The sequence below is a fragment of the Marmota marmota genome, unplaced genomic scaffold (genome assembly GCF_001458135.2).
Source record: "Marmota marmota marmota unplaced genomic scaffold, marMar, whole genome shotgun sequence".
Lineage (NCBI taxonomy): Eukaryota > Metazoa > Chordata > Mammalia > Rodentia > Sciuridae > Marmota > Marmota marmota.
In genome coordinates, this window is record NW_026000019.1 from 345,621 (window position 1) to 365,896 (window position 20,276).

The following is a 20,276-nucleotide window of genomic DNA, read 5'->3' on the forward strand; positions in this document are numbered from 1 at the left end:
AAGAGAAAGAAACTACACAATTGTTCACACTTGTCCTTCTAAAACTTTTTTACCTCACCTTACTCTTCTCTGAATTTCATGGATTTTTTTGGCCATAGTATTAGTGTGTTACATATATCAGACAATAATACCACTAATTGGGAAGCTTAATCAACGGAAATTTATTTTCTTACAGTTCTGGAAGTTAGCAGTCCTAGATGAGTGTTAGGTTTCTCCTGAGACCTTCTCCTTGGCTTGTGGATGGTTGAATTCTTGCTGTGTCTTCACATGGTGCTTTCTCTATACACCCACATCCCCTGATGTCTTTTGTGTGGCCAAATTTCCGCCATTTATGAGGATACATGTCAGATTTGATCAAGGTTCACTTTGATAATCCAATTTTGGCTTACCTATTTCTTTATAGGCTGTATCTCCAAATGCAGTCACATTCTGAGGTGCTGAGGGTTAGAGTTTCCACATAAGAATCACAGGTGAACCCAATTCAGTCCATATAACACTGTGGAGCTGGAGATACCATGGGTTCTACTAGGATACCTTATTCTACAAATTGTTCTTGATTTCACCATGTAAACACTTCAGCTGATTCTATAGATGCCTGCTTCTTTTATCAGGGACATTAAAAGAAATGATATTGTCCCAACATTCCTGGTGGTCTTTCTCCATTTCTTCCATGGCAAAAAAATCAAAACCACAAACAAATCAAAAAAGTACTACAAGATGGAGACCTGAATGAAGGTAGTTATAAGAGAGGAAATGAATGGTACCTGTCTTCAATTTACTCTTATTTTTCTTTTATATAAGCTAACATTGTCTGAAATTCTGCATAGAAATGAATTTTATTATGTGTTTCTTAAAAATCAGTGTGACTACCTAAGAAATATTTTCCTAAGCTCACTTAATGGAAAACCCTTCTACCAGAAAGGTTCAGGTAGAAGGGTTTTCTATTAAGCACATTTTGAGTAATCTGTTTACTGCTCTGGCCTGGCAGTCTTCTGCTAGGACAGCCTTTAATAGCTCAGCACTCACTATCAAATTAGATCTAAATACTTCCGTTTTATTTTTTTAAGGCTCACAATGCTGTAGTACTAACTTATTTTTGTATCCTTATCTCCTGTGATTCTCTTATATATAGCATGTTCTCCAAATAACATGATCCTAAATATACTTCGTAGTTTCCGCCTTCGACTTCTTTTTAAAATGTGGTTCTCTCTGCCTTGAATTCATTTCTTCTACTTTCTTAGAAGATTTTGTTAAGTCAAAAAATCTAGCTCTTCATGAACATTTTTTTAAACTCCCCAATTTAATGTGATTTCTTCCTTATAGGAACTTGCATAGAATTTTATTAGATTCTACCAGGGTATGTATTGTTATATTTCATGTATTTATTTTTTTTTTGTAATTGTATTTGTATTGTAATTTAATTTAAGGTAGAAAATGTGTGTTGTACATTTTATTCATTCTGTAGTTCTTTCCATAATGTAGATATTCAATTAAGAGTTAAAGGAAGTAAAAACTACACTAAAGAGGATTCTTTGAAGCTTGTAATTCAAAGTATTTTATGACCCACATACATATATCTGCTTTCCCTCATGAGACTCCATTGAAATAATCACAAAGAAATAAAGAATCATAAGCTTTCATCAGTGAAAAATAAGTGAAAGCCATGGGAGATTTCAATGAATTTCTGAGAGGTGAAAAGTAAATAAAAAATTTCTGGCAAAACCCCTATCCCAGAATATGCTTAGGAGATGATACACTAGGACAAACACCAGCCTCCACTAGGACTCTGGGGTGCAAGATTTCTACAAAAAGAGAGCAAGGATTAATTAAAATTCTGAATGCAGAACAAGGAGTTTTCACTGCTCCATTATCTACGGTACCACTTCCTGATATTTATATCTAGTCAAGAATTTATTACTGGAAAAAAATTAAATTTTTTGTAACAGAAATTTTTAAAAATGAAGTATACACTAGCAGATAATTTGGAGTTAAAGTTCAACCCTCTGTAATCAGATGGGAAGCCCCATACTAAACAGACCAATCCCTTCCCACTTACTCTAAGGTGAAACCTGCCATTTAACAAATTATATTAAGGAAGAACAGGATCCATTTAATATTCCTATATCTTGTTGTCTGAATTTGTACATGTGACTCTTGTTAATTGCTAAAAGTCATCATGCAGAATGAAATAAGGGGAATATATCCAATTCAAAGGAAAGCTACTACTTCTAGTTATAATGGAATTGTTTGGGTTTCATAGGGAAGATTTGGTCTTTTATATTCACTAGTAAACAGTTTCTTTAGAAAGTAAAGACTCTATCATTTGGAAGGAGAAGCAAATATATATTTTGGAAATCAAGAGAATTTCAGTAAATGAGGACAAAAATACATTAAAAGAGATATATTTCAAAAGTAGAGACATATAGGTAATAGCTTTAGAAAATATTGAAGGAGTTATAGAAGGATTGTTGTGGTTGTTAAAAGGACAAAAGGCTATAGATATATTCAATTCATTTGTTTTTTAATTTGTACAAAATTAACTACAATTTCTGTTTATATGTTTGTAGAACAACTGCATTTTCTAAATTTTGAGGGAATAAAAGGGGCCTTACCAAATAAACCCACAAACAAAAATAGCTCAAAATTAGCATAATTATTATTGTTAGATTAAAAAATAAAAAGAGAGTCATGGTGGAGAAATATAAGGAAAGGCTTACTGAAATTACAAAGTGATGAAATTTAAAAAAATTAATAAAAGTGTTGAAACGTAATCTTATAGTTGAGAATTTCACATAAAAATGTAGAGATAGAATATATAAGGAAAAGGATTAGAAGCCCAGGAGATTCATCCAGCAGTGATAATACCAGATAGAGTGGAAGTTCCAGAAAGAAAAGTGGAAGGAAGTGGGGTGTGTGTGAAATTCTAAGGCGAGAAGGGAAATTGAAATCTTTAACCTGACAGGGTCTCCTGTCTGTGAGGTCATAATAAATGAAACATTCATTAGATAGAGACATAGCATTACCAAATTACAAAGGATTGATGATGAAGAAAAGTTTCTTCAAAGTTAGAGAAAGGGGGGAAAAATGTCCGTGTTGGTTAGAGTTCTTATAGTGCAGACAAGTCTATGCATTTTGCTAGTTTTAAGAACAAACATTCATAAAAAGTTATGGATGGCCCACAGAGTCATTGGGAGAACAAGAAAGCTAGCCTCTGTCTAGGCTGAACTTGTTGAAACAATTCCCAAAGCTGCAACAAACAGCTCATTAGAAAAAGGAGTTTGGGCCTCTTCAAACCCCAAAACCCTTCTTCCTCTGAAACATCTGCTGAAACAAATCTGGTGCTCCCTGCCTTGTTTCCTCATTTAGCTCACTCCCAAAATAAATTCCTACATTTGTGTCTAATTGATAGAAACCAGGTCACATATCAGCACCACAGCTAGGAGCAATGATTCCTAAAAGTTACCATTGAGAAGGGGTTGGTCCAAATTAGAAAAGTCAGGCATGGAGTCTCAACAGGAGACTGGAATAAATCAAAAGTAACATGTAGAGCAAGATGTACATTTCCCTTTCCAAAATGAGGTCGGGGCGGGGGGTGGTGGGCAACAACAAACTGCAAGAAAACCAAAATCTGTGATAAAACAAATGAAAAATTATTTGAACATTCTCTCCGGTGCAGCTCAGGGAACTGGTAGTTAAGGTCATATATTTATAGCATTCCATTTTACTCTGCAGTGAATTCCATTGTAGTAGTCATGATAATGTAATCACTGCTCACAAGTTTTCTACTTTTAATTGAAAGGCATAGACTTATTTATAGCTAGTAAGCAAACTACCAGTAATTCAACTTAAACAATGTAAAAATAACTATAGTAATTAATTTGGGAGTAAAAGTTGAGATAAGATTTGGAAAGGAATTGTGTATCTATTCCTAAGCTTACAAAATTGAAAATTGAGTCTGTGTCTAGAGTTGGTTAAGTATGTTATATTAAAAAGTAACTCATAGATCTTAATTTACAAACTAATTACTTGTGAGTCAGTTTCTGCTGGTAGATTGGTTTGATTTGGCTACCTACATGGCATGCACATTATTATCTTTTGAGGATTTGTTTTGTTTTTGAATCTGCCACTCAGTGGATATGTTAACAACCGGCTAACCACAAGTATAAACATCTGACATGGCTCTCTTTTTACCTTACTATACTTACTCTGCACATATAAAAGTTCAAGTGCACTGCAGAAGAGAATTTAAAATAGCTGTATGATTATATGAGCTGCCTTGGGCAAATCCATTCTGAGATGATTCTTTCATATTTCATAGAAAGAGATCGATAGATACAGTTCAATGGTAGGATAATAAAATTTAAGAATATGAATAGGAGACACCTTAAAAGTCCTTCAATTAAGCTCAGGATTTGGAAGGATGTGTTTTTAATTTTTTGGTTAAGCTTTACACTATGAATGAGGTAAAATGCTAAAAAATATTTAATTAAGTGTTAACATAATGTTATGGTTTGGTCATTCATTCATTCATACATTCCATAAACAATAATCACATGCATTCATACAGTATAAGGTATGTAAAGAGTTTGAGAAATCAGACCAAGACTCATGAAGAGACTCTTGATTGAGTTTGTGATTTTGCAGGGCAGCACACAATTTTCAACATGGCTTACATATGGATTTGGAAAGTATTCCAAGTTTCCCCTAATTTATTTTATTAGTAAAACTATATTTTAGTTGTGGTGGTATGAGATTTTGTACTTTGAAAATAAATCAAATGACTACAGCAAAGTATAGCAAAATCTCCTGAGATCTAATTAGTTTTAAAAGAGCAAAGAAAGGCAAATAATAAAACATAAATAGCAACAATAAGAGCTTCCCAAACTCCTATATCCTTATGCATTTATATTTTGGACTGTAACTCTTCTGGCGCATTTTTCATGTTCTAAACTGAAGGGACTGGTATAGTGATGTAATGTCAATGCACAGGGCAGGAAGCACTTGAACAGAAGCTAAGCATATGGCATTTAGTAAGCAAGAAGGTGGGCTGTGCTCTGAGAGCCAGAGAGAAGATACATTCTGGCTATAAATTTTTATTAATGCTAAAATGGAATAGTCTAAAATCAGTGAGATATGACTTAATAATGGAACTAAAGAGCTGAAAGTGCTGTTTCATTATGACGAGTTAATTTCTTTTTTTCACCTGGCAGTATAAAAAGTAGATAAAAACTCTTAGCAAAGCTTTAAGATTATTTTTGGCAATACTTAATAGGAATTAAAGGAGCTCTACCAAAACCCCTATTGAAGTTACTGAAGGAGAAATCAATTTCAAGGTCAGTGAATTTTGGCCACCTTCATTGTGCAATCCACCTTTCAAATCTAACTTTTAAGCTCTTTTTTCATTTCTTATTGAAGTAGCTCTCTTTCAAAGGGTGTTCATTGCCTATGTTCACTCTCAGTAATTTTTGAAAACTATATAGCATTTCTCTATTCTTTCCACTTGCAACAGCAGTATTCCTTATCCTTAGAATGGCAAACAGGTTTCCAGTTCCACCTAGTGGTAGAAAATTGATTATCAACTTCTATATTGTAGGTGCAATTTTAATCTTAGAACTCAGGTTTCTGTTTTGATGTCTGATAACATAAAGTTGGGAATTTTCTGCTATTCAAGAGCAGAAAGGCATAAGCAGTTTCCTAGTAGACTGAGATATGTGAATCTTGGGTTATATTACTTCTATCTAGAGTTCTCCAGTATTTTCCTTTTTAGAAAGATAACCCTACATCTGTAGAGTCCATTTTATCTGCAGACTAGGAGGAATAAGTGTTCCCATGAAGTTATGATAACTGTTTATTTTGTAACCTTACTTGTTTTGGAAGCTTTTGTGCACCCTGTACCCCATAAATTATAATTAATAAAGACAGTCTGTACTGTCAATAAAAAAGATTTTTTATGTCACTTTCTTTCTTCAAATAAAATTTAAATGGCATCCTTTTCCTAAGTCCAAATTTTTCACACTTATATGTATTTTAGTACTTACTAAAAAATGAATTTTATATCAAATATATCTCTTTTTTTTCCACTGATATGAAAATAATTTCACTTGATAGCAAAAATGAGTATATAATAGCAAGTTTTATGACAATCCATGTCAATTTTGATGAATCTGAAACTGATTATTTATCATGTCTTGAACTACTATAGTTAGGACTGAAGAGAACAAAATGTACTAGAAAAGTAACCTGAGCAATTAGAATCCAGAGGCGTTTAAAACAGCACGTATAATATTGTGAAAGAGGTGGATTCCCATTAATGATTACATTGTGCAGCTTACAGGCTTGTAAACATTAAGTGCTTGAAAACATTAAAGTGGCTCTTTATTTACCATTAGTGTGACAGAATTCTTTATATTTGTAAAGAAAACATAGAAGGAACAATCAATTTTACTGTCTAACATTTATTAATGTGAATTTCACAAAAACATCTAGCTTGAAAAACATAAGTTGTCCATAGAATGAAGTTTTATACTGTTTTTTAAAAATACAAATCACATCACTGAGCAGAATAATTCAGTATATCCCTGATAGAGGAACAGAGTATACAATATTATATGGCTTCAACATATCATATCTGTAACAGGAAATTCCAGTTAATTCCTTTATTTCTCTCTTTGGGAAAGTTCAAATTGGAAAAACGTTTAAAACAAAAATATGTAAGGGTCTTGTATTGAATTCAAAGGTCTATACTAAAATGCATTTTTGCAGAGAGCAGACCCAAGTACTCTGTAGCTAAAAGCCCTTTTTCCGCTTGGTTGATCATATTGAAGTGCAAGATTGGAATGTGAGTTAATTTGCTCTCTGGCAATAAATACCCTTTTGCCTTGGAGGTATAATTATGGATTAATGAGAAATGTGCAGCTTGTGTTTAAAAGAAAAATCAGTTGTCAGAATTGATTTATACACAATCCAAAAGTTGGCTGGAACAAATAATATCTCTAACTTGGGAATGATAAACAGAATAGAACAACTACTTTTTAAAAATGAATACTTACTATGTTGAGAGGGACTTTCATATTGTCCCAGATTTGGTGATTACAACTCATAAATGACGACAAAGAAGAATAAAGTATCTCATTTTGTTTTCTGATCTTCCTACCCTTCTATAAAAAGATGATCAGAAAGAGTGGCCAACAGAGGAGGGCAAGTGCTTTCCTCAGCCTGGTGAACTGAGGTGCTAGTGATCTACTTATTACTCCTGTGGAATAGAATATCTGCTGGATATGGGAGCTAGTGTCTCTTTGCTAGTTACATAGCTGCTTGGGTAGTTCTCTATTGGAACATGTGGAAAGGAAAGGCAGAGGTGGCATGTCAGAAGCAGAGAAAGCTGTCCAGCAGCTAAATTCACATCATGTGTATCCCAAAACACAGCTGATAACTTAAAAAAGTTTGAGCTAAATTTCTTCTTTCCTGTACATTCCACAAAGTGAAGAGACGTAGGAAACTAATAATCATGGTGTGTCCCAATAGCAAGTAAGCTGAAAGAGTGGTTACCACTGATAGTATATTATCTTGCCCCCTGTAAGTATTTTCACATCTCTGCAAGATTGCCAGGGTTTGGTAAACTTTCTCATAGAATATATCGATGGCCAGTTAGTTAACTAATCCACAGTACAGGAACAGCCCAAGAAAATCAAGCCTGCATTTGTAAGATTGGAGCTACAAACTGGGAGGTTTGGGGTTTAATTTGAATGGAACTTGAACATGATTTCAAAGAAATGAGCCTGGGAGACTTGAAATTCCATGGCTCAAGGCCACTGTCCTGAAAGGAGTTTGCAATTTACTTCACTAGACATTTTTTCTCCTTTTTCCTAATCAATTTTCTTACAATTTACTTCTTTCCAGTTTTTTTTTTTTTTTTTTATTCCCACTAAGACATTTCGGTTTAGGGTTAAAATGCAGAGGATAACAGATAAAACTTCTTTCCTTCTAGACGCCCCCATCAGTTTTCCCAATATTCTCATGACTAAGGTACTGGGTACCTGAATTCTGCACATGCTTTTATTCTAGGGAATAGAGACCTACGGGTTTCCTTCAAATATCAAACACTGCCTATGCTCTATTTTCTCAATAGAATATTTCACTTTTATATTTCTGTTCTTTTTTCTTTATTTTTCTACTAACGATTTTACAACAACTGTAGCTGGCAATTATTTGAAAATAAAAGTGAACATAAACCTGACTAGGAAATATATTTTATGATTCAGTTTTTAGTTGATATAGTAGAGCAGTCTTAAAGTGCGCAAAGGAAACAAGATTATGCTGTTTTATAAGTTGAAGTACTCTTTGAGGTTAAGTGTAGTAAGTAAATACAGGACATTTTCCCTAAATGTTCATTTGGTATAAACCCATTACAAATCTTCATTAGATGGCTTTTCATAATTTTAATTAAGCATTCTATTTTGTCATTTTTGCTCCTTAAAGCTTTGTGTTTCTATTGTTGCTATTTTTACTTAATTATAAAATTCAATTCATATGGCATTAAGTGCATTTCATGTCCATTAAGAATTATGAAACTCGTTGAATTCTTTTTCTTAATTCTAACAGCAAATTCATCATAAGTTAAGTAATTTGTTAGACCTTAAAAAGAATTTATTTTGCTTGAGAAAGGAAATATATAATTGGAAAAGCAGCACATTAGTAATTGAGCTTAGAGAACAATGTTAGCTTATTCTTTGTTCATTTAACAAAACATTTATTAAACACTTACTCTGTGTCAGAAGGGATGGCACATCTGGGGAAAAAGTGGTAAACAAGACATGATCCTTTTCTTAATGGAGCTTATTTCACAGTAAGCAAGAGATTAAGGATTAATTAATACAATTCAGTGTTACAGTGTTATGAAAAGATAAGTACACTACTGAAAAACTGAGGAAGAGTGATTAAGCTTAGGGTCAAGGAAGGAGTAGGCGATAGGAGAGAGCAGGAACAGCACCATGACCAAAACCTGGATATATGACAGTATTTTGTTAATACTGTGCTTGGCTGGAGCATGTAAGAGAAAGATGATAGTAGTTGGTGAAACCTCAAAGACAGTCATAGAGTAATTCAGGAGGGCTTTGGAAAGATGATAAAACTGTTTAACCTTGTATATCAGAGGAAGCCTTTTAAGCATTTTCAATAGGAAAGTAACATCAAGTGATGTAAGGTTTTGAAATTTTCCATCTCCTCAAATATTATCATTTTTATGTTTGGACACCTTTATCTTCTCATCTTTCTTTCTCCAACATAAATGCATTTGTAAAAATGAGTTTTGGAGGCAAGAAAATAAGTTAGGAGTGATTTAAAAGTTTAAGAATTGATAATAGAAAGAGATAGGCAAATTGGTGAGTCCAAGAGACACCTGGGTGGTAGAATATCCAACCTGACTTCTAAAAGGAACTCCAAAGCTGCTTTCTCCTCCTTATGTTGCCCCCTCTCAGCTTTGAAGCAGACAGAACAATCATTGCCCCTTCTCCTTATAGTAGTAAGAAGTTCCTAAAATTAGAGGGGGGAATGAAGCAGGATTAGACAGGCAGTCAGTGTAGATAGGTAAATTGAGTCAGGTTGGATCAAGGAGGCCAATTTTAAGTGAGTCTGGGAAGTTGGATACTGTCCCCTGAGGGACTGAAATGTCAATTCCTTCAGAGCCCTTCCACCACCCTTATCAAGAACCTGCTCCTGCTCTAACCTGTTGCCAAGGTAACCTGTCCCAGGAATTTACCCTCCCTACAGGGAGCTATAAGGTTGTTAATGTGTTTTTGGCTACTCCATCCTGCCATTCCCCCTTTAGCCCAACTGTTTCTCACCTTTTGGCCCTCCCATTGAGTATTCCTGGGCCTAGTCACTAACTGCAGGAAGGAGAAAGATAAGGGGGAAAAGACAGGAGGACAAAGGAATCCTAGGACATACCAAAAAGGCAGAACACCTTGCCTTTTGGGATACCAGGATAACAGCTATGGCCTCTGTGTTACCCCTGCTTCAGATGCTTAAAAAAAAAATAAATTAAAGGATTCTCTGTGTAAGAACTTTGACAATATATTTCCTATTCATTTATGCAATTATTTCCTTTATTCAAAAACAAATTTTGAATTAAATCTATCAAGATACAAAAAAGCAATTTTTTAAATGGCAAATTATGGTAGAATGGTAAATTGAATAAATGAAGGTATTTTGAAAATCTACAGGACCTAAAATGTCCTCCATTACTTAAAAAAAGTTAGAAAAAAAAGTTGATTTCTAATTTCTTAGTAGCCTGAAAAAATATTGGACTACTCAGAACTGAAGCTTTTGAACAAAGTTTAGATAGTTTAGCCAGAGTAACTGAGTTGAGTTTTTTGATCTACCTTTTCTGGCAAGGTCATTGAAGCCATTAATCCCCAGTTACTTTATCTTTGAAATGGGAATAATAATAGAATATACAAGCAGTCTTGACTTATAGTGTTTCAACTTAGGACTTTCAGCTTTCTGATGGTGTGAAAGAAATATGCATTCAGTAGAAATCAACTTCACATTTTGAATGTCAGTCTTTCCCTATACTTTTGATATGTGATCTCTGGACACTGTTTCAGGATGCTGGGCAGTGCCCCAGAAACACAATTCCCAGAAAGCCTCATGATCAGGAAAAACAGCTAGTACTCTACAGTGTACTTATTCTGTTGCTAAGCTATGATGTTTTTGTAGGTAAGATGTCTGACATGCATTTTTGACTTGATAGTATTTCCACTTACAAGATGTCTATTGGGACATAACCCCATCATAAGTCTAGGAGCATCTGTATCTCATAGATTTCCAGGAGGATTAAATTCTTCCATTAAACAAATATTTCCGAACATTTGCTGTGTTCTAGAAAATGTTCTGGTCACTGGACATCCCACAGAACAAAATAAGCAATGGGGCTCAGAAGATCTGGTACTTATATTTTGCTGAGGATTGGCACTGGATGACAGGCTATGGCAGAAATAGCAATCAACATGCAAATTAACTAAGATATGTGTTCATATCTTGGAGATGTCAATTTCACTCAGATTTATGAAGTTAAGACCATCCAAATAATCATGGAACTAACATTACTTTTGAAGTAAATGAGCTTATTTTAAGTTCATATGCACAAATGGAAAAACCAGACTAGCAAGGAGATTTTAAAGAATTATTATGATATGGAAATACCATACATATATATATATATATATATATGAATATATTTTTAATATTTTATAGTTAAAATAATTAAATTAGTGTCACATTAGTAAAAGAACAGAGGCAAATCAATTTGACAGCCCAGAAAGTCCCAATAGAGGCATATATACTAAGGAATTCAGTGTTTGATAAAGAAGTTATTTTAAGTCAGTTAATTAAAAATAGATTATTCAGTAAATTTAATTACTCTAGATTCGTGGAAAAGTGAAATTTGATAGAGTAGTCATAATCATAGGAAGAGAGAAAAATTATTACTTTCTACCTAAATAAAATTTTCTCCTAAAATATTTGCAAGTGGTAGAGGGCTTTGTATGACAGAGCATATAATACTGCCTTGAAAATTATAAGGTGACTCTGAAAAATAGACATATAAAAAGCTTAAATCACCACTACCAGTCCTGCTTTCTTCTTTTTTGACAGTTTTTATTTTTTATTTATCATAAAATATTTCAAAATTGAAAAGATATAAGAATATCATTACAAATGTTCACATACTTAACATTCTGAATTGACTTCTCTCTTCTCTAGAACATAGCTAACACATTGGTGAAAATGTAGACACTTCATACTTAATATTTTTAGACTTAAGATTTATTCATGATGTTTTGTAAGCACTATTTGCATTTTCACTATTTATTATATGAATTTTTGTTTATCTATTTATAGATTATGGATAAAGGTACTTAAGGTTGTTATATGTTTTTTCTTCTAACAAAAATTCCTTCAGCTTCAACTTCAAAATGCACCCAGAAACTAACTTGGTTGAAAACATCATTAAACTTCCCTCTAAAGTTCCTGCTTTGCTTTTATTTTTCTTTCTCCCCAATGATTATCACTTCCGACACGTAAAACAATGTACTGATTTCTTTCATTTATTGTTAGTGTTCCCCCGCTAGCAAATCCATGAGAGACAGGATTTTTGCACTTTTTAACTGCTATATAATTTGAATCTAAAATCTTTTTTGGCACTTCACAATCACTCAATAAATGTTTTATGTAGAAATTCATGAATAGAAAATGAACACAGTCTTCAGTGTTACATGGAATTGCTAGAGTAGAACATTTTTCAAACAAATAATCTTAGCTTAAAAGAGAAAAAGTTTGCATATTTCCAAGGAGCTGAAAGTTATATATAAGAAATCTTTAAGAAACTAGTATTGCTTAGTGAAAAGCATCTATGCAAAACAGTAAGACAACAAAGTGAGAGATTTAAGAAATTCATCTGATTTGTTCTTGTCAGACTCCTATCCTTTCTGTTCTGTCAAGTTGCCATGTGGTGTTCCCATTTCAGCCTCTGGAATTAGATTTATGATTGTCTTGAATAGCTTTTAATAAGTGCCCTTACATTGTAATTAGTTGACCCCTTGCTGCCTTTTGGATCTCAAACAAATCCTCATGAATTACCAACACCTTCTCTTACATTTACAGACCATAAGATGGGTTTTTATCTTTGCCAAGAACTATCTTGCCAATTGCACTGTGATACACAACAAGACAATTTTATTTTTGTTTGCCAAAGGGAAAGTTTCTCCACCAGGGCTAATCATTCTTAGGAAGTAGTAGTTAGCTATATAAAAGCAATAGTAAAAAGTGACTTCTTGTTTTTTTTTTTTTTTTTCATGTTTCTAAATACTAGTAACATTGTGGAAAACTATGTAGAAGTTTTAAGTGCAATATTGTTTATTAGGTTGACTAGCTATGTCTAAAGTGATTCCAAAATTGAGAAATGAGGAGAATATGGCAGCTAACACTTACACAGTGATTTTTATGATCTTAATACCTCCTAAGTGATTTTTTGGTGTTATTTTATGTAACAAAATAAGGCTGACACATTTTCACTAAAGAGATAAAGAATCATTAAGAAGTTAAATAGCTCACTGAAGCTTGCAAAGTTAAATACAAATCAATCAAATAGATTCCAGGGCCCACACTTCTGACTCCTAAGAAATTAAACACAAGTGAAACATACCTTGAATATATATACTTTTAATTGATTGACAGTTTGAAGTGGTTGATAAGTCTTTCCCTAATAATCATTTAGACAGTATTCTGAACTTCAAGTAACTTTTTAAATTCTAAATATTGTATTACGTATCTGCTTCCATCCATTAAGAACCTATACAGATTGTGATGGAATATTTTGATTTTTTTGATATTTATATTTTGCTGCTTGATGTGCCCTTACTTGTGCTGGTAGAGTTCATAATCTTTATTCAGTAAGAGTAAATTGGTATTAAAAATGGGGGAAAGGTCCTACTTGTATATTTATTATAAATTTGTCATACATTGAATTTTTAAGTATCCATCAATCAAGGAAATGTACTATTTTTAAAAAAATTTCTAAAGCCACTGAGGTAGTCCAATGTAAAACAACCTAGAACAAAACAGATTGTATTTTTGTGATAAATTTATTTTAAAAAACACTTCTGGAATCTTTTTCAGAGAATGACTTAGCCATTCAGGCTGCTATTAAATATTATCAGAGGCTGGATGGTTTATAAACAAAAGAAATTTATTTCTCATAGTTCTAGAGCATAGAAGTCTGATGTCCTGTAATAATGCAGTCAGGTTCTGATAAGGACTCTCTTCTGAACTGTACACTTCCGACTTCTTTTTGTATTCTCACATAGTGAAAGATGGCTAATTAGTTCTTTGGAACCAATGATGGCACTAATCCCATTGACCAGGGGCACACTCTTAAAATCCTGTTACCTCCCGAAGAATCCAACTCCAGATGCCATCTACATTTAATGTTTCATTACATGTGTTTTGAGGGAGACAAAAACATTGAATCCACTGTAGAGACTCTTCTTTCTTTTATCACATTCTTGACTGCTATAAAATTGGAAGAAAGCCATTGCAATATTATAGACAGAGATTATTCTAAGTATGTTTTCAATAAAATTAATTGATAAACTGAAAATTTTAATTTTAAATAGAAAGCAAAATCAATACCTGCAAGAGCCAAGCAAGTATTGTGGAATAAAATTAGCCACTTTATGAGACAATTAAACAAACATTATAGTTGGAATGTACATGACAGCATATTCATAAACACTAAAAGTCTAATGCTATGTCTTACTGATTTATGGTCTGAGTAAATGCTTTTATTAACTGCCTCTTGTAAAACTCTCACTTTCTAGAAACCTATCATTTCTCAAGCATATGAATGTATAGTGCCAATTGCAGATTTTTTTTGGAGAGACTAGCCTGTGTAATGTCATCACTTAGAGGCCAGGCAACCTCACAGTACCTCTTTTCATTGTGCTTGCCAGCTCTTCCAGTTGGGAAACAGTTGTATAGCAACAACTGTTTTTTTTTTTAACCACATTCATTGTTTTTCTCTTTGTGTGTGTGTATGTGTGTGTGTTTGTGTTGCAGAGAAGGCCAGCAATCGCCAGAACAGTGGCAGAAGATGTACGGTAGATGCTCTGGGAATGAAGTTTACCACATTGTTTTGGAAGAAAGTACATTTTTTGCTGAATACGAAGGAAAGAGTTTTACATATGCCTCTTTCCATGCACACAAAAAGTATGTTTTTGCTTCCAGAGTGGAACTTAAATATCCATCAATCAAGGAATAGTACTATTTTTTAAAAATTACTTACGTTTATTAATGCATATTAATTGTACAAATTGATGGGTCTCACTGTGACAATTCCATACGTGCATACCTGCATATGTGATGCTTTGATCATGTTTACCCTCCCCTCTATCCTCTCTGGCCTTCGGTCCTCTCCCTGCTCCCTTTTTATAGTCCATTTCCACTTCTACTTCTGGGTCATATTTATTTATTTGTCTATCTACTTATTTATTAACTTTCCAAATGTTACAGAAAACATGCATAACTTGTCTTTTTTGTCTGGCTTATTATGCTTAAGATAATGCTCTCTTATTTCATCCTGCAAATGACATGATTTCATTATCTTTTATGGCTCAGTAGTATGCCATTGCACATACATATACCATATTTTCTTTATCTATTCATCTGATTATTAGCACTTAGGCTGATTTCATATTTTGGCTATTGTGAATAGTGACATAATAAATGCAGGTATACATTTATCTCTTTTGCATGCTGACTTCAGTTTCTTTAGATAAATTTTCAGGCCTGCTATAGCTGGATTATATGGTAGTTCTATTTTTACTTTCTTAAGTAATTTGTATTCTGTTTTCCATAGTAGGTTTACTAATTTCTATGTTCACCAACAGAGTGTAAGAGTTCCTTTTCGTGCATGGCGAGAGAAAGGGGTTCAGTTTCATTTTNTCAATGGATGTGTAACTGATGTGATTCTGCAATCTGTGTATGGGGTGAAGGTGGGAGTTCATAACCCACTTGAATCAAAGTGTCGAATATGATATGTCAAGAAATTTGTAATGTTTTGAACAACCCACAATAAAATATTAAAAAAAAAAAAAAAAGAGTTCCTTTTCGACATGTCCTTGCCAGAATTGGTTATTTTTAGTATTTTTGATAATAGCCACTCTGACTGGTATGAGATCCAATGTCAGTGTCGTATTTTTTTAATGTTTCATAAGTGCATTTTAGTTATATTCCATAGTAAGTTTCATTTTAACATAATCATACTTTTATGGAATATAATTTGTTCCATTTCAGTCCTCAGTACTTCCATTGCCTCCTTTCCTTTCTACCCCTGGTCCCTTTCCAAAATAGTTTTGATTTTCATTTTCCTACTGACTAAAGATGTTGAGCATTTTTTTTTTTCATATATTTATTGGTCATTTGTGCTTCTGTTTTTGGAGAAGCACCTATTCAGTTCATTTGCACACTTTTTGATTGGATTAATTGTTCTTTTGTGTTTTGTTTTTTGAGTTCTTTGTATATTCTTGATATTAACCCTCTGTAAGATGAATAACTGGCAGGGTTTTTTTTTCTCATTCTATAGAATGTCTTGACTGAATTATCTTGCTTTACAGAAGTTTTTTGATTTGATGTAATCTCATAAGTTAACTCTCAATTTTATATCCTGAGCTATTGAAGCCCTATTCAGGAAATTGTTGCCTATGACCATATCTTAAAGTGTTTTCCCCTAAAGTTTTAAACTTTCATATCTTAGATTGAGATCTTTGGCCCAACTTAAGTTCATTTTCGTACAGTGTGAAAGACAGAGTATATTTTTAAACTTCTACCTGTGAATATCCAGTCTCTCCAGTATTATTTGATTGTCTTTTCTCCAGTGTGTTATTGATTCCTTTGTCGATAATTAGTTAGAGGTCTCTTTCTGGATTTATTTCTGTTTCCTGTATCCTATTCTATCATTCTTTTTTCTTGCTTTTAGGCTAATATGATAACGTTTTTGTTATTATGGTTCTGTAGTATATTTTGAAATTAAGTATCGTGATGCCTATAGCATTGACTTTTTGCTCAGGATGACTTTAGCTATTTGGAAACTTTTGTGATTTCAAATGAATTTTAGGATTATTTTATCTAGTTCTGTGAAGAACATCATCAATATTTTGATGGGAATTATACTGAATCTGTAAAGTGTTTGGATTCTCTCAAGCCACACACATGGGATGCCTTTCCATCTTCTATTGCTTTCTTTAGTTTCTTTTTTCTTTGTTTTATAATTTTCATCATAGAGGTCTTTCACCTCCTTCATTAAATTTATTCCTGGATATTGTTAAAATTTATTTTCAGGTTCGTGTGAATTGTGAATTGTATTGCTTTCCTGATTTCTTTCTCAGTGAACTCTATAGGTCTATAGAAATGCTATTGATCTTAGTTGTATTTGAACCCTGCTAAATAATGATGGTTTTAAAATCAGTTCTAAGAGTCTTTTGATGGAGTCTTTGAGTGTTTCTATAAAGAGAATCATGTCATCTGCAGATAGAGTTAATTTGAATTCCTCCTTTCCTATTTGTATCCATTTTATTTCTCTCTTATTGGCTCTAGCTAAAATGTCAAATACTGTATTCAGTAAGAGTGGTGAGACAGAACAACCTTGTCTTGTTCCTGATTTTAGAGGAAGTGATTTTACTATTTCCCTATTTATTATGATGTTGGCTATCATTTCCTTATAGCTAGACTATTATGTTGAGATATGATCCTTCTACTCCTAATATATTCAAGGCTTTTATCAAGATGGAATGTTGAATTTTTATCAAAGGCTTTTCCTTTATCGATTAAGTTGTTAATATGATTTTTATCCTTGATTCTCTTTCTGTACTCTATTGTTTATTAATTTGTGTATGTTGAACCATGTTCTCATCATTGAACTGAAACTGACTTGATCACATCATACGATATGAAGATGCTGTTGAATTTGGTTTGGAAGTAGTTTATTGAAGATTTTTGCATCTCTGTTTCTCAAGGATATTGTTCTATAGGTTTTCTTTTTTCTTGTGAGGTTTTGGTAAGAAGGAAACAATACTTTCATAGCAATAAAAATAGTTTTCTAAAAATATAGTGAATATTGGTGTTCATAAGTTTCAAGTACTGTGGAATTTTTGACATTTATTGCAACATTTGAACTCTGGCTACTGTGTGGTCTCTACATGTTAATGTTGTCAAGAGTAATTATAGTTTAGGAGGAATACCTAAACAACTTTTTTAAACTCTCATTTAAAATAATTTAGTCCATTAAGAGTTCACAAGTACATGAGATAAAATTTCTTACAGAACTGAGTTTTCAAGTTTTGATTAGAAAATCAAACACAGATATATTAATACATAAAAACTATAGAATTGAAAAAAATGATGATACCACTTGCTTTGGCCAGAGAAATAAGATAAAAAAGAAGTAAAAATGCATTACAATCTAAACACGGGATATTATTATTATTATTTCTGAGAAAAATATTTGCTGAAGAAATACAAAGATATGTATATCATGAAAACAGTACAGTAACCATATTAAAATATATTACTATGATATACTTCAGGAATTTATAATATATCTAGCGTATCCCACTAATTAATATATAACATATTCCCATTTCTCATATAATTCACATGTACATAATGTGTGTGTATATATATACACACATTCTTCTATATAAAAATATTTTAAAATTTGATTTATTTTATACAACTATAGCATATGTTGAAATAAAAATATTCAGGACAATTTCTATTGGAACATAACCGAAAAAAGATGTTTAAAAAATGCTTAAATAGTCTGTTATGGTCTGGGGTTGTGGCTCAGTGGTAAAGCGCTTGCCTCATACATGTGAGGCCCTGGGTTTGATCCTCAGCACCACATAAAAAATAAATAAATAAAATAGAGGTATTGTGTCAACTACAACTAAAAAATAAATATAAAAAACAGGCTATTACATTCAAAATTTTTATTTTTCCCAGTTAATCTGCACATATATTAAAGGCAAATGTTTCTTTCTAAAATTCAAATTTAATCAAATATATTAGAAATAGTACTAAAATAAGGACTTTCATATAATGTCTTCTAGATTTCTTTCTTTCCTTACACCAATAATTTTAAAACTCTTTTGTTTATACTTTTGACCATAGTACTTATATTATAGAACAACATCATGTTTATCGTATGATATTCACTCTGATGTTTTATATTAACTTCTACTATGTACATGATATATATATTAGTCATAATCAACTAAACAATTTTATAATGACATATTTTTCTATAAAAATGTGCATCTTACACTTTTACAGTTTACTTCAGCTTTCATCATTTTATGATTTGAAATTTTAATATTTTCCTGTTTATAATATTTTAGTAATTTTCTTACATATGTAAGATTAAAAAAGACTTGTTGAATTATAATTCTTAAACTCTTTTATTTTTATTTATTTTTTTTTTCAAATTAAGGTTTGGTGTCTGCTTGATTGGTGTTAGGAGGGAAGACAATAAAAACATTTTGTTGAATCCAGGTCCTCGTTACATTATGAATGCTACAGACATATGTTTTTATATTAATATTACCAAAGAAGAGAATTCAGCATTTAAGAACCAAGACCAGCAGAGAAATAGCAATGTACCAAGATCATTTTATCATGGACCTTCCAGGTTACCTGTACATAGCATAATTGCCAGCATGGGTAAGTACAAACTAGTTTCAAATTCCTCTTAGTTTCTATAAAAAAAATAATTGTACATATACTCTGATTTTTAAAATTTAATTTCAAAGCTAAATTTAAAACAGGTATGGAATATTGTAAACTAGGTATAATTACATATACAGAAGAAAATTTCTATACTGTTAATTTAGTAAAAAAGTAAGATATTATTAAAATATAATTAACAATTTATTTGTATTTCTGATTGTACCATAAGTACCTGACTACTATATTTCTATTTTAAATTATCTATCCAACTTTCTTCAGAGGGCATTTCTAATAGTCTCCATTTTTCTCAAAACTGTCTTTCTATCTCCCATTTAACTCTGATCATTATACATGAAAAAAAAGCAATGATGTAGGAATTTCCCTAATATTTTTGCCACCAAACCACCTAAAAACCTGTAAGTATTTAGTTTTTGTTACAAGAAAAATGCCTCTTTCCTTTTAATGAATCCTAGTGTGCCACCTATGCTGTCGACCCAGTCTCTTATTTCTTCTTTAGGTCTTCATTATTTAGCCCATGATGTCCCATGTTTTCAATTCTGAGAATATTTCAAGAAATTGAAATATGTATAGTGAGTAATAATTACAAGGTCTAGAGTATGACCATGAGAGTGAATGGTTAATAAATGGCATTAAGATAGGTTGGAAATCATAATCTAGAGCTTATATATCCTTTATATATATTTTCATTATTTATGGAATACATGTACATATATTTCCAAATGCTTTATTCATTCACCTACATTTTTCTTAAAAGCATAGTCCTCTAAAAACATAATAATTATTTCAAATTTATTATAGTATAATATTTTTTGCTTAACTTAAGTTTTTTATAGGCATTCTATAACTGGGATGATTGAACAAGATGGGTTAATTCATCCTTATTACCTAACTTCATTTTTTTCACCAAAAGTCAGTCTCTCTCTCTCTCTCTCTCTCTCTCTCCCTCTCCCTCTCCCTCTCCCTCTCCCTCTCCCTCT

At 32.3% G+C, this 20,276-nt stretch overlaps 1 protein-coding gene across 8 annotated transcripts in view; it reads left to right on the forward strand.

Annotated features, from left to right (window-relative positions):
* Positions 1 to 20,276, forward strand: part of Kcnt2 (potassium sodium-activated channel subfamily T member 2) — a 361,454-nt gene that overhangs the window by 238,457 nt on the left and 102,721 nt on the right. For 6 of the 8 annotated variants that reach the window (XM_048809800.1, XM_048809801.1, XM_015491668.2 and 3 more), the window contains 2 exons: positions 14,614 to 14,763; positions 19,043 to 19,272. In XM_048809800.1, the coding sequence (XP_048665757.1) occupies positions 14,614 to 14,763; positions 19,043 to 19,272 (380 nt within the window). The remainder of the gene's footprint in view (positions 1 to 14,613; positions 14,764 to 19,042; positions 19,273 to 20,276) is intronic. The other 2 variants (XM_048809804.1, XM_015491671.2) reach the window with 1 other exon arrangement.